Source organism: Loxodonta africana, chromosome 24 (genome assembly GCF_030014295.1).
Source record: "Loxodonta africana isolate mLoxAfr1 chromosome 24, mLoxAfr1.hap2, whole genome shotgun sequence".
In the NCBI taxonomy this organism is placed as follows: Eukaryota; Metazoa; Chordata; class Mammalia; order Proboscidea; family Elephantidae; genus Loxodonta; species Loxodonta africana.
Window position 1 is genome coordinate 33,315,001 of NC_087365.1, and position 13,208 is coordinate 33,328,208.

Sequence of the window (13,208 nt, forward strand, 5' to 3'; positions counted from 1 at the left end):
CTGGGCAATGGTTTGCCTGCACAAGCTTGATCCCCCTGGGGCTTCCTGGCCTCTTTCTCTGGAGTCAGAAGGGTGGAGTGATCAAGGATCACCAGAATAAGGAAAGGAGCCCGGACTCCAGCTGTGTGTCACGGAGGTCATGAGTCCCAAAGTTGAAGGTCTCAGTACCTCTGGCTCTCTGAGACCCTCACCTTTTACCTTTCTCACCTTCTAAAGTGTGTTTTTAACAAAGTTTCCTCATGCTGTACTGTCACAGCAGACTCGGTGGAGGGAAAGACAAGGATCTGGGGTAGCCACCGTCATTAGGCAGATGGGAAAACTGAGGCTCGGGCAGGCTCGGGGACAGGCCCCCACTCCCACACCTTTCTGTTCACAACTGGGGATTCATGCTGCTTTGGAGAGATGTGCAAACTCTGACCAGAGGTTGGGGTGGCAGTTGGTGAGCAGAAGCAGGGTCATATAATAGAGCAGGCCTGCATGTCAGAGTGATCTAGGGAAGGTTCCTTCTTGGGGGCTTGTCTCAGCTTGTACCTCTCGAATGGGGCAATAACCACTACCATCTGCCACCTCACCTGCTGTTACCTGTCCTGGCGAGTAGGAGAGGTGGATGTAGTGAAGACCCCAGCAGCCCTCAGGGTCCGGAAGCCCATCCTCTTCACCCCAGGGCTTGTTGGGAGCAGGCAGAAGTGTGAGAGCTAGACGCCCATCACTGCACCAGCCATGCACAGGTTGGGCTAGAGCCGTAGTGCCCCCTGGCGGCCACAGGCCATGCTGCAGCCTCTGGCCCATTTGCCCTCACAGGCTCTTCGACTATCGGGGTCGCTTGTCGCCGGTGCCAGTGCCCAGGGCGGTCCCCGTGAAGCGACCCCGGGTCACGGTCCCCTTGGTCCGGCGTGTCAAAACCACCATACCTGTCAAGCTCTTTGCCCGGTCCGCTGCCATCACCACCGGCTCAGCCAAGATCAAGTGTGAGTGCCTGTCTTCTTCCTAGATAATTTTTATTTTTGTCATTAGCAAGATAATAGAATCACATTTTTTTACATTGGAAAATAGATAAAGGGAACAAATCTCCCACAGTTCTGCAGCTCTGTCACAACCAGGTGAGTATTCTTATGCGTTTCTAAGAGGAAGAATCTGATGTTTGAGGGGGAGGGGCTTGGGTTGGGCATGGAGAGTTTGTGCTGTGAGATGGTGTTGTCTTCTCTCCAGTAAGGACAAGGACAAGCCCACTACTCCATGTTCATTCTGCTGTACACATGCTGCGGGCAGTGGGCGCACCATGCAGGCATCCAGAGATCTCATTGCGAAAGACCCACATTCGTAAACTTATGAAAGACAGACAGTGCCCTATATAATACAAGCAAAGACACACACACTTAGGTGCACACAGATGTGCATACCACACACGTGCGTTTTCGTCCATCCCCGGTCTCCTTTAGAGTTGAGAGGTCTGGGGAAAAGATGTCCAGGTTCCGTGGTGTGGGTTGGTCACTGTAGGGACGGCCTCCAGGGAGTCACGGGGAAGGAAGCCCTAGGCTTCGGCTTTTCTCTGTCCAGTAAAAGAATAGTGGACAGGGATGGTTCCTGGCATTGGCCTGCCAGCTTTCCTAGTTGACAAAATAGGTGTGGAGTCTTGTGTTAGTTGCAAACTCCCACACCCCCTACGACAGCTCTGTCCTTCTTCTATTCCCAGTAAAGAGCAGTGAGCTGCAAACCATCAAGACAGAGCTGACACAGATCAAGTCTAACATTGACGCCCTGCTGGGCCGCTTGGAGCAGATCGCTGAGGAGCAAAAGGCCAACCCAGGTCAGCCCCCGAGGGTCCTCACCCAGCTCAGTGACCAGGAGCACAGGACAGAGGGCGGGGGGTGGGGGGAGACAGTGCATGGAGGGAAGAGGGGCTGGGGTGGCCTCCAGTCCCTGGAAGTCTGCAGACCTGGGCCCATCCGGATCCATTGTGCTAAGGCCATCTTCCTCTAAGGTGCCTTGGGCAGTTGCCTTAGGCTGAGTTTTATTTCCTCCCACCCCTTCTCAAGATGGCAAGAAGAAGGGTGACAGTGGCAGCGGCAGCGGTAGTGGCGGCGGCAGCGGCAGTGGTAGCGGCAGCGGCGGCGGTAATAGCCGGCCACTGGCCCCCCAAGAGGACACGGCTTCTGAGGCAGACACGCCTCAGGGAGAAGCACAGGCTCGAGATGATGGCGATGAGGAAGGGCTGCTGACACACAGCGAGGAAGAGCTGGTGAGGGCCTGGCCCTGGGCATGGCTGGAGAGGGCTGGGACGGGGCTTACCATTCCTTGGGGCAGGAGGGCCACAGGGGAAGGGGGAACCTCTGAGCTGGCTGGCCTCCCTGAGGGCTCCCTTCTTCCTTTTTCCCAGGGCTTCTAGTCCTGTAGGGAAGAGGGAGGAAATAAGGAGGGAGTAGTTCCCTGTTTCAACTGCCAGTTGGAAGTCCCACTCACAACCAGGCAGACCTCTCAGCCCAAGCCCAAGGCCCATTCTGGACTCCACTGTTAACGTGGTTTAGAGAAGAGTCAGGGGCTTGAGGGAGCAGACATGGGCTGCAGAGCTCCAGAGAACAGGACTAGGATTGCCTGGGGAAGCCACAGGGAGGTGGGTATCAAGTCTACAGAAGGACTTCTAAAAGCCATTGCTGCCTGAGCATGAAACAGAGTGTCCCATAAGGGAGTGAGCTCCCTGTCTAATCCTGGCATTATTCAGGCTGAAGCTGGGACATCATTTGACAAGGAGCTCATGTTGAGTGGGAGGGCAGGCCAGATTCTGAGTCTATATCAGCTGTGTACTACTATTCATTTATTTAATGAACACTCACTGAGCACCAGACCCTGTCCTCCTCCACCTTCGTACTTCATTTAGCCTTAACAGCTGCCCTGTGCTATGCAAAGTATTTCTCTTACAACATGTTACTCTGTGAGGAAACTGAGCCTCGTAGCTAATAAACCCTGAGACAGGATTTGAGCCCAGACTTCTTCACTGAGTCTGGGCTTTCTCCTTTTCATCACTGCTGGCTTTCAGCACAAGGCCAGATGGATTTATGGCCATGACACTCAAGAGGTCCTTCTCGTGCCCAGCTCGTCTCCCCTTCTTTGAATCTAGTTGATACTTCTATCTTCCTTTGTAGGCATAGTACTGTCTATAAAGCCTTAACGAGGGCATAGCCACCCCAAAGTTGGGGAGCTCACCACTGCTCCAATCCAAGAAAGTCTTCCTCTGCACAGAAATCTGCCCTGACTTCCTTAATTGGTCCTTTCTCTCTCCTTTGGGCCCTCAGAATCCCAAGCCAGCCGTGTTTAAGCTGGTTTTATAGTCAGTTCCCTTGGCTGTGCCTCACCCATCCCCATTATGCTCTGGGCCCCAGGGTCCTGGGCACATGGCCCAGAGCAGGACTTAGAGCTTACAGTGAGTGATGTGTGGTCCTTTGTTGCCTCCTCCCTGCCAGGAGCACAGCCAGGACACAGATGCGGAGGATGGGGCCTTGCAGTAAGCAGGTACGGGGGTCCTGATGGGCAGGGGGTGGGAAGGCAGTGAAGTGCTGGTCCTAGGTGACCATGCCTTTCCCTGGGATGGGCAGAGACCATCATGAAGCAGACTTGGTAGTGTAGCCCTGTGCCCAGGATTTAAGGCCTCTCCATTCCCAGCCATTCTGCCACTCAGCTTTGTGGTTGGGGCTCGGTAGCCTGAGGGGCCCATCTCAGGACACTCTGAACCTTTCTCCAGCCTTGAGGAGCTCACAGGCTAGTGATGGTAAACACAAACTATCATCACCCAGTGTGAGCAGGACAGTAGAAAGAAGCCCAGGGGCTGGGAGCACCACAGGGGGAGCCTGACTCAGCCAGGGCCTCAGAGAGGGTTGTGGGGGAAGAAACGTTGTCTGGCTGAGTCTGCTTGTGATTGAGGGAGAAGCATTCTGCACCAAGGGGACAGCATAAGCGGAGGCACAGAGGTGTGACAAGCTTGGTGTGTGGGAAACAGCCAAGAGCCTCTTGTGGCTGCAGCCCCAGCTCTGCAGAGCAGAAAGAGGAAGCTGCTCATCATCAGAGGGCCAATTGTGAAGGGTCTTACATGCCAAGTTAAGGGGCTTGGGCTGGGTCCTGTCATGGGGAGGAAGTGTCCTGTGTGCCGAGAGCTTTATCTACTTAATCTTCAGCCCTGCAAGGTTATGATTGGGTCAGTATAACAAGGTGCAGGGAGCTACACATATCTCACAAGATTTCAAGGTGGTAATTGGTAGAGCCTAGATTTAAACCAATGGTGTGTAGCCTCAGAGCTCACTCTTGCCATTGTCTTGCCTTTTGGAGATGCATGGTTGGTATTACTAAAGAGACTAAGTTATACCTTGTTAAGCCATTTCACAAGGTGAGGTACAGGGCCTCAGGTGAGGAAATGGAGGTTCAAAGAGGAGGAGAAACTTTCCCAAGGTTACATGGCCAGAAAATTGTGAGGCCAGAGCCAGAGCCCAGGCATATCTCCATCTGCAAACACCAGTCTGCCCTTTCTTCCTTACTGTTACCAAATCATGAGGGTGCCTTCCTCTCAGCCTTAGTCTTTTCTTTGTCTCCCTCTTTCTCAGCCTGACAGGAGCGATGGCCACCGGCAGGAGAAGGGCGTGCACTATCCCAGGCCTCAAGCCGGGCACCCATCCCTGGGTGCCTCCCCTCAGTGGGTACCAGAGGAGAGCTGACAGCAGGCACCTCCTTCCCACTACGCATCCCAGCCAGTGCCACTTCCTCTCCAGGTGGAGCAGTCAGGCTGCCCCTTTCCCATGCACCTTCCTTATCTGTACTGCCCAGGCCAGAGGGCAGAGCACAGAGATCTCCCCACACTCTGCCTCCCCTCCCCAGGACACTCCAGGTTTGAGATTTTTCTATAGGTTTGGAGAAGGTGGGGCCACAGGGAGGGGACCCTGACAATAAAGAGATTGGATCCCAACCTGCTCTGAGATGGGATGGCTTGTGTTTTCTCAGGAGGGTGTCCTGGCCCTCCTGCCCAAGTAGAAAGCCAGTCTACAGTACCCCCTTTTTGTTCTCACTCCTTCACCGCTCCCTGCCAGGTAACAGTGACTGGGGTGCCTAATACTGATCCCTCTGGGTCTTAGTTTCCCCCGGTAACATGGGGATAAAAATGGCCAGTAGGGCTGTTGGGGAAGGTCAGGTGTCCCAGACACCATGAGAGTACCTTGCTGGCTGAAGTGCCAAGTGCTCGTGAAGGCATTGGTGGCCCCCTTGGTCGCCTAGTAGTAGGTTGAGGTGTCAGCTCTTTCCTGAGCTACTCATTAAGTGTGGTTTTTCCCAGATCTGAAATGATTCTAGAATCTGCCTCCTCCTCTACCTTCTCTGCCACGGTGCTGGTTTAGAACACTGTGGTTTTCCACTTGGACTTTGTCCCTGCAGCAGACTCCCAATCTCCAGCTTCACGTCTGCCCCATTTCTTGCCAGCCACCATAGTGTTATTTCTGAAACATGTCCTTTCCCTGCAGAGAACCATTTACTGTCTGACTCCTCATCTTCAGGACAAAGCCCCAGCTCCTGAATGTGGGGTACATGATCTTACTTGCTCTGGCCTCTCCTGTCTCTTTCCTGCCCCACACATAAACCTTACATCCCAGCCACACAAAAACATTCTCGTCCTTCACGTCCATAGGCGCTTTTGGTACCTCAAGCAGTAGGAGGTTTGTGTCAGGATACACGTGGTCTGTCTGCATCTATCTGGGCGACCTATCTAGACGTTGGTTGTGGGGCAGGTAGTTCAGTAGGGACCATATTCTGTCTCTAACAGCTGGCCAGTCACAGTGTACGCAGCTCATCATGTCCTCCTAACTTCACCATCTGTCCCATTCAGGCTGCACCATGAATTGGTCAGTTTTCTTGCGTTCATATTCCCAGAGAGAATAAGCTGCCGTAGCAGGTGCTTTTGAGTCACTCTTTGGATACAAGTACCCACACTTGTCTGTTGCAGTGGGTGATACAGATGTGGCTATGCAGGCTGGTCTTGTTGGTATGGAGCCGTGGGTGGGCATGCCCCCAGAAACATTTTTTGTTCCCAGTCTGGCATGTACTTTTCTGCTTTCTCCACCTGGGAAATATCTTCTCGTCATTAAGCTGTTGCTCTAATGTCACCACCTCTGAAAAGCCTCCCAGACCAGCCTTCTGCTCTTTAAAAACCGCTTATTCTTTCCTCTGGGCTGCCTTCCCCAACACAGAACACTTAGTCCCATTGTCAGAAAGGGCTTAGAGTCTTTCCCTTCAGCTTTACATATTCCTCAAAATGTCCAGGCCTGCTGAAATCCTCATTAAAAATTTCCAGTTTCAAACCAACATTTCTGCCATATCCTCCACTGAAGCGTCCCTATGGCTTTGGCTCCAGGTTTTAGTGAAGGGCAGAGTCAGGGTTTGGAACAGTGCTTGGCTCTCCTGGGTTTGGAAGCCCCCAGGAAAGTCTGTGTTGTGTCCTGTCTCTCTTGGTTGCCTGCCATCATTGGCAGGCCAGCAGTCTAAAGCCCTGGAGTGTAACTCTAGGCCTCAGCATTCTCAAACTGTGCTTGGCCAGTTCCAAAGCAGCCGGAGATCTGGACCCACAGCTGAGCCAAGGGCCCAGTACCTGCTTGGCCATTGCCACTTGGTGTGATTTAGAGCGCTATTTCTGCTCCTTCTGAGATTTAGTTGCCCAACAGGGATCACAGTCCCCATATGCCTGCCTGCAGCAGCGGGAGAGTGATGGGAAGAGGCTCTGTGAAGAAATGGGCCACACACTCTTATGGTGGGGACTGAGACCCTCTGAGAGGTCCAGGCCTAGGGTGAGAATAGTCCCTTTGGAACTGGCCTGGGCCCTGGCCCTCCTTGGTCAAAACAAAAGACTTCAATCTGGAGAGATGAAAAGAGCGTCCAGTAGATGGGGCTAGGTCCCCATTCCCTAGGAAGAGCCCTCGGTGGAGCACAGCCCTCCAATCCCTAAATCCACAATCGCCTCACTGTCCAGAATACCAGAGCCAGGTCTGTAGCAGATGTGCTTGTGTAGCCAGGAAGATGACTGCCCTTCCTGGGTCTTGGTATATCCCCATCTCTACAGTGTGGGGAAGAGCTGCTTTGGGCTGGCACTGTGACTCTCTGTCCCTAGAGCCCACTGCTACATGCCCATTGGAGGTCCTACCCAGTAGTCCTACTGAGTTACTCATTTCTCAGAGCTTGTAGGGCGGGTAGTTCAGTAGAGACCATGGGCTTCCTTAGTATGCCAGGCCTGGAGGGCCATGTAAAGAGCAGGGAAGACACCTTCAAGGGCAGGAAGCATCTACCTACCTACCTCTACCCACAAGGCCCCGCCTAATCACCCTGCCTCCAGGATATATGCTGGACAGAGAATGGGATCCCCCAACTTGGTACCCCTGAGGTAGCCAGCCCCTAGGAATAATTGGACCCTTCAGTGGGAGGTTTGTATCCATAAAGCCCTGCATTCACATGCCCTCCTTTTCCCGAGTTGGGGAGATGATAAGTGTCTTCCCACTGCTCAGCACTTTTCATTTATCTGGCCAATTTCCGAAAACTAAAAGGAGATGGTGAAGAAATTTGAGACCAGATTCTGCCCAAAGGACTAATTTTGTCTAGATGTTTTCAAGACTTGAAGTCGCATTTGTGATCCTAGCCCCCATCTTGAAGGACTATAGCGGTCAGTAGGTTTACTGGGTTGTGAGCTGGGGCCTGGGGCTTTACCTCCCTCCCCCATAATACTGCCAGCAAGGTCTGTGACCCTGTGCAAGACTTTGCTCTCTAGGTCTCAGTTTCCTCATTTGTAAAATAGGAAGGGTTGGCCTAGATCAGGAATAGCAAATGGGCCTTGTATCAGTTATTGACTGTTATACAACAAACTACCCCAAAATATAGTTGCTTTAAACATTTATTAGCTCTTGTTTCTATGGCTTGACAATTTGGGATGGGCTGAGCTGGGCAGTTCTACTTACCTCATATGGCCTCTCATGGCTGAAGTGAGCTGGCAGATTGGCTGGGGATCGCTTGTTCCCGGATGGCCTCACTCAGTGTCCAGTGGTTGGGGCATCGGGCAATGGGCCACGTGTTCTGAGGATCTAGTAGTGTGGTCTGGGTTTCTTTACATGCCGTTGGTTCCAATAACAGCAAGAGAGGGCAAGCCCCAATATGCAGTTGGTGGAAGCTACCACCGCTGCTCCTTGGAAACCCTATGGAGCAATTCTTCTCTGTCCTGCATAGGGTCGCCATGAGTTGGAACCAGCTCTGCGGCACCTAACGGCAGCGGCAGCATCGGCCAAAGCGAGCCGCATGGCTACGCCTGAGTGCCTCTTGATGGGAGGTGCTTCAGGATGTAGCCATGGTTGGTGTCTCACCTTCCTCAGGCTTCGTTCCACCTGGCAACTCAGGACAAATTCGCAGTGGCTGCCTAGAGCGGTGGTTGAGCGTTCGGAGCTAGTTTTAGGCTATTAGGAAATAGTAACAAGATAGTTTCGTGATGTCTTATTGGGTCACTGTGAGTTGGAAATGGCTTGATGGCAGCGGGTTGGGTTTGGTATTATGGGCAAGGACTGGAATGTGGATGCTTGAGTGCTAGATATTTGCTGCCCCCTGGCCAGGTTGACCAATAAGATCACGTCCTGTCCCATAAGGACATTATATACTATATACTAGGCCTATCTGTTAAGACCACAGAAGTGCAGAAAGCAGGGCGAAAGATTCTGAGCCAGGTGTCCTAGATTCGAATCCCAGTTTGGCCACTGATTCGCTGGGGCTTTGGACAAATCAAAATCCCCCCGCCTGTGGCCATTCTTCATAATAATGATAAACCACTAGCTGAATACCTGATGTGTAACAGGCACATGGAAACCCTGGTGGTGTAGTGGTTAAGTGCTATGGCTGCTAACCAAAGAGTTCGTAGTTCGAATCTGCAAGGCGCTCCTTGGAAACGCTATGGGGCAGTTCTACTCTGTCCTATAGGGTCCCTATGAGTCGGAGTCGACTCAACGGTACTGGGTTTGGTTTTTAACAGGCACATTTTATACTTTTTTATCTCAACCACCTGTAGGCGGATTTAGTGAGAACTTTTTGTTCTCACAAGTTACAGAAGCTCAACCCTGCTTAAGCAGGAGGAAGTTTACTGGCTCATGAGGTAAAAAGTCCAGGAGTAGATCTGCAGACACAGCGAGACCCAGGGGTTCAGAAGCTGCCATCAGGAACCTGTTTCTCTCTTCCTCAGCTTGTCTTCCTCAGTGTTAGCATCACTCTCAGCCAGGTGCTAAGTGGTGCTAGAGATGGCCATAGAGCCTCTGAGGGTGGAGGGGGAAAGGAGGAAGGAAGGCATGGGCCAATAAAAACAGCAGGGGTTCATTGTGTGGTTATATGCTCATTTTATAGATTTTATAGATGTGTAGATTTAACGGCACTGGGGTTTTTTTGGTTTTTTTTTTTAAGGATTTAAAACATGGCCCCATTGAGAGGTGGTGTCCATATACTCTGCCTTGTATCTGGACCGCAACTGTTTGTTAGAATATGGCATTGGTGATGCTATGCCAGTTTTCCCTGCCAGATCTTAAGAAACTAGCAGCTTTTACTTCTTGTCTCTTGGGGCACTCGCTCTTGGAACCCAGTCATCATGCTGTGAAGAACCCAGGCCACATGGAGAAGCTATGTGTAGATGTTCCAGCTGAATGCCAGTATCGACTGCCAGACATACGAGTGAGGAAGGCTTCGAGGTGACTTCAGCCCTAGCCACCATTTGACTGTCCACATGAGAATCGAGTAAGAACTGCCTAGCTGATCCCAGCCAAGCCCTGATACCATGAGGGATAATAATAAAATGATTGTTGTTCTTTTAAGCCACAAAGCTTTGGAGTGATTTGTTTTATGTCAGTAGATAACCAGAGCAGAAACCGAGGCTCAAAAAAGTTAAGTAGCTTACTCTAGGAGGAAGTGGTTAAGAGAATAGGCTTTGTGAATCTGAGTTCCTACCTAAACTAGTGGTTGTGTGACCCTGTGCAGGCAAGTAACTTAACCCCTCTGAGCCTCATTTTTCCTCGTCTGAAAAACTGATGAAAATACTTAATAAATGAGAATACTTATTACCTAATCCAATCCAGATTCAGGTGATTTTTCTCCTTTTTTTAAAAAAGTTTTTCCTCCCTAGGGAAACCAGTAAAAGAACAGACTGTAATTTCCTTTTTTTTGCTACTTACTTATACCCAACCTGTTCCAAAAAGTATTTCAGGCAGCTTACAAAGAGAAAATCAAAATTAAGAAAATGAGGCAAAGGAAGATAAGGACAGGAAGGCCTGTTTGTATTCCAATGTCTAGAAGTTATTGCAGTCAAGAGGGACATGTTGGGTCCGTCAGTAAGCCTGTGGGGCAAGTCTGGTGGGCAAGAGTAGGAGATACTCATCCCCACTGTAACCAATTGGGAAACTGAGACTCACGGTTGAATGATTTGCCTGAGATGATGTCACTGGGAAGAGGTGGAGGCAGGATGCAAACGTGGGCATTCTCTTCCCCCAACCCTGTTATAAATGATTCTCCTGGAAATTCCTCTTGGTTTTTGTGACCAGAGTCTCTCGTGGCTCTCCCCCTCTGGGCTGAGTTTCTTTTGCTGAGTCTCCACCCTCTTCTTTTTCTGAATATACTGTCTGGATGACCTAATCCATAGTTTAAAACTTGATCCACATGCTTCTGTAGTCTCTACTTCTCAGTCCTTCCCCATGAGCACCGATTTGAGGGATATATACATATAGATGCCTATCCAAAAATCAGACAGTAAAAACCCTATGGATCACAACGGTCAGATCCACAACCATCCAGACAGCGTTTCCTGCCATTGTGCATGGGGTCACTGTAAGTCAGGGGCCAACTCAACAGCAGCTAACAAATCTGGTAGCTGCACTTAGATGCCCACAGGGGCCTCCGTCAGGCCCTGCCCTGTCCAGCCTCCAGTCTTTTTCTTCATGAGTTCACCTTGGGGGATGGCACCGCTATCCACCCTGTCAGCACCCTCCACTCGTCCCTAATTGCCAAGTCATGTTAACTTTATTTCCATGGTATGTTTTGGCTCTATCCCCTGCTTTTCATCACCATTGCCTTAGGTTAGGCCCTTTTCATTTCTTGGACTTTTGTAATAACTTACCTCTTAATTCCCACCAGAGTTCTTCACTGCCCACTGGATAAAATACAGACCCACTGAATAAAATACGTGGCACATAAGCCCTCAAGGATCTCCTTCACCTCTCTGGCTCCCCTCTCCCAATCTGCCCCTATTCTCAAGCCACATGGAACTATCTGTGGGAAGAGCTGTGCTGTCTTTGGCCTGTCTGCCTTACGCATGCTGTTACCTCTACTTAGAATGCTTTGTCTTCTCCCACTGGCTAACCTTCCTTATCCTTTATAGCTCAGCTCAGAGGTCACCTTCTCAAAGACACTTTCGTGGCCCCTCCCTTCTACTTACATCAACACCTCTTACTGGACTGTATTTGCCACTGGTTTGCTCATCTTTTGTTTCCACTAGACTGTAAGCTTCTGGAGGGCAGGGACTGCCTTTTGTGCAGGCGCTTAGGTCAAACTTATAAACACATGACATCACTGAGAGGCAGCATTGTAGAATGGTTAGAGCACAGGCTCTGAAGCCCAGATGCCTGGGACTGCATCCTGGCCCCATCACTTACCAGTTAGGTGACCTTGGGCAAGTGACTTAACCTCTCTGAATCTCCCATTTCTTCATCTGTTATATAGGGATAATAGTACAGATACCTCAGAGGGTTGCTGTGAAGATTAAATGTGTATATGTTTATGAAGTATCTAGAACAGGGCCGGGCACGTATTAAGGACTTTGGTAGTATTTGCCACTTGTTGTGTCAAGTAAATGATTAAGACTAGCCATGAATGTGACAAAGCTTCAAAGACTGTGCCTCTGTCCCACATCCTTGGGACAGTCTGGTGTCTCTGTAGCCAAGGATGGCAGGGCTGGTCAGGTTTGTGACAGGCATCCATCATCCCAAGAGCAGTCTTTAATAGCAAGGCAATTACTAAGCCCCCCTGAACTAGAAACGAAGGCAATATGCAGGCCCCAGGATTTGGCATGAAAAACACATGCTTGTCAGGGTCGCCTGGGAAGATCAGATTATGTACTTAGGAAATACCTAGAATAGGGCCTGGCACAGAGTAAGGACTTTGGTAGTGTTGGCCATTTGTCATGTAAATGATTAAGAATAGCCCAGATTCTGGGCCACATGAGAGGCATCTGTCATAGTGCACTAGTCTTCATTCTAAGAGGTTAAAATCATTTTGATACTAAAGCTGTTGCCACTTACGATTAGGCTTGGGAAAAGGGAATTCCACCCTGGATATTCAGCCTAAGAAAAGTATTCAGCATTCATCTCGCCATTACCTCTTTGAGGTAGGTATTTTCACCGTTTTATAGATAAGAATACAGGTAGATTAAATAACCAATTAAACCAAGAGGATTGCCACTTTGGACTGTCCTGAGCTCATTCTCTCCATTATCAAGAACTAGCAAATTAGCCAAACACCCACCATTAGAGTACTGATATAATTAACTGTAGCATAACATGAATAAACTCTTAAAGATTTTTAAAATTAGGAAGACTGTACTAACTTGGGAAAAAATGCCCTTGACTCTAAAAGGTTCTGTGGTGGTAGGATTATGGGAGTTTGTGAGTTTTTTTCACCTTTTTCAATTAAAAAAAAAAACAAGGAAAACCACATGGTACAAAGTTTAACTTCTAAAAATGTGTCGTAAAATGGAACGTTCTGTTCAAATGGGGCAAAGGATCTGAACAGGGAGCCTGGGTGCGGCACTGGGCCTCATGCGCCAGGGTACTTCTTCCAGGACTGTCCATTCCAGCCTGGGTCTCTGCAGAACACTTAACCTACATGATGTTCTAGCAGGGGTGGGAGTAGAAGCTACAAAATCCTGCATATTCTCTACTTCTAAAGATACTCATTCCAGTATTTGTGGAGCACCTATGACTTGCTAGGTATTGCTTGTTCTTTAAGTTTTTCTGTAGATTGGGGAAGTGGGGTCAAAGAAGGTATTCTAAACATTGGCGATACAACCACATGTTTGTTTATGTGCTGCTGAAATGCGTATTAGCATCCTGAAGACTTTACTTAGGCAGCAGTCAAGGGACCTGTGTACATGTTCTCAGACTTTACCATGGAATGCCTCTTCT

General features: G+C 49.9%; 1 protein-coding gene across 12 annotated transcripts in view; it reads left to right on the forward strand.

The window, feature by feature from the left end:
* Nucleotides 1-13,208, forward strand: part of RALY (RALY heterogeneous nuclear ribonucleoprotein) — a 136,436-nt gene that overhangs the window by 108,888 nt on the left and 14,340 nt on the right. For 4 of the 12 annotated variants that reach the window (XM_064275988.1, XM_064275997.1, XM_010591621.2 and 1 more), the window contains 5 exons: nt 802-968; nt 1,694-1,807; nt 2,037-2,239; nt 3,459-3,507; nt 4,590-4,948. In XM_064275988.1, coding sequence (XP_064132058.1) covers nt 802-968; nt 1,694-1,807; nt 2,037-2,239; nt 3,459-3,503 — 529 coding nt within the window. In that variant the 3' untranslated portion in view covers nt 3,504-3,507; nt 4,590-4,948. Of the gene's footprint in view, nt 1-801; nt 969-1,693; nt 1,808-2,036; nt 2,240-3,458; nt 3,508-4,589; nt 4,949-9,447; nt 9,860-12,332; nt 13,192-13,208 lie in introns of those variants that run through there. The other 8 variants (XR_010319246.1, XR_010319245.1, XM_064275992.1 and 5 more) reach the window with 6 other exon arrangements.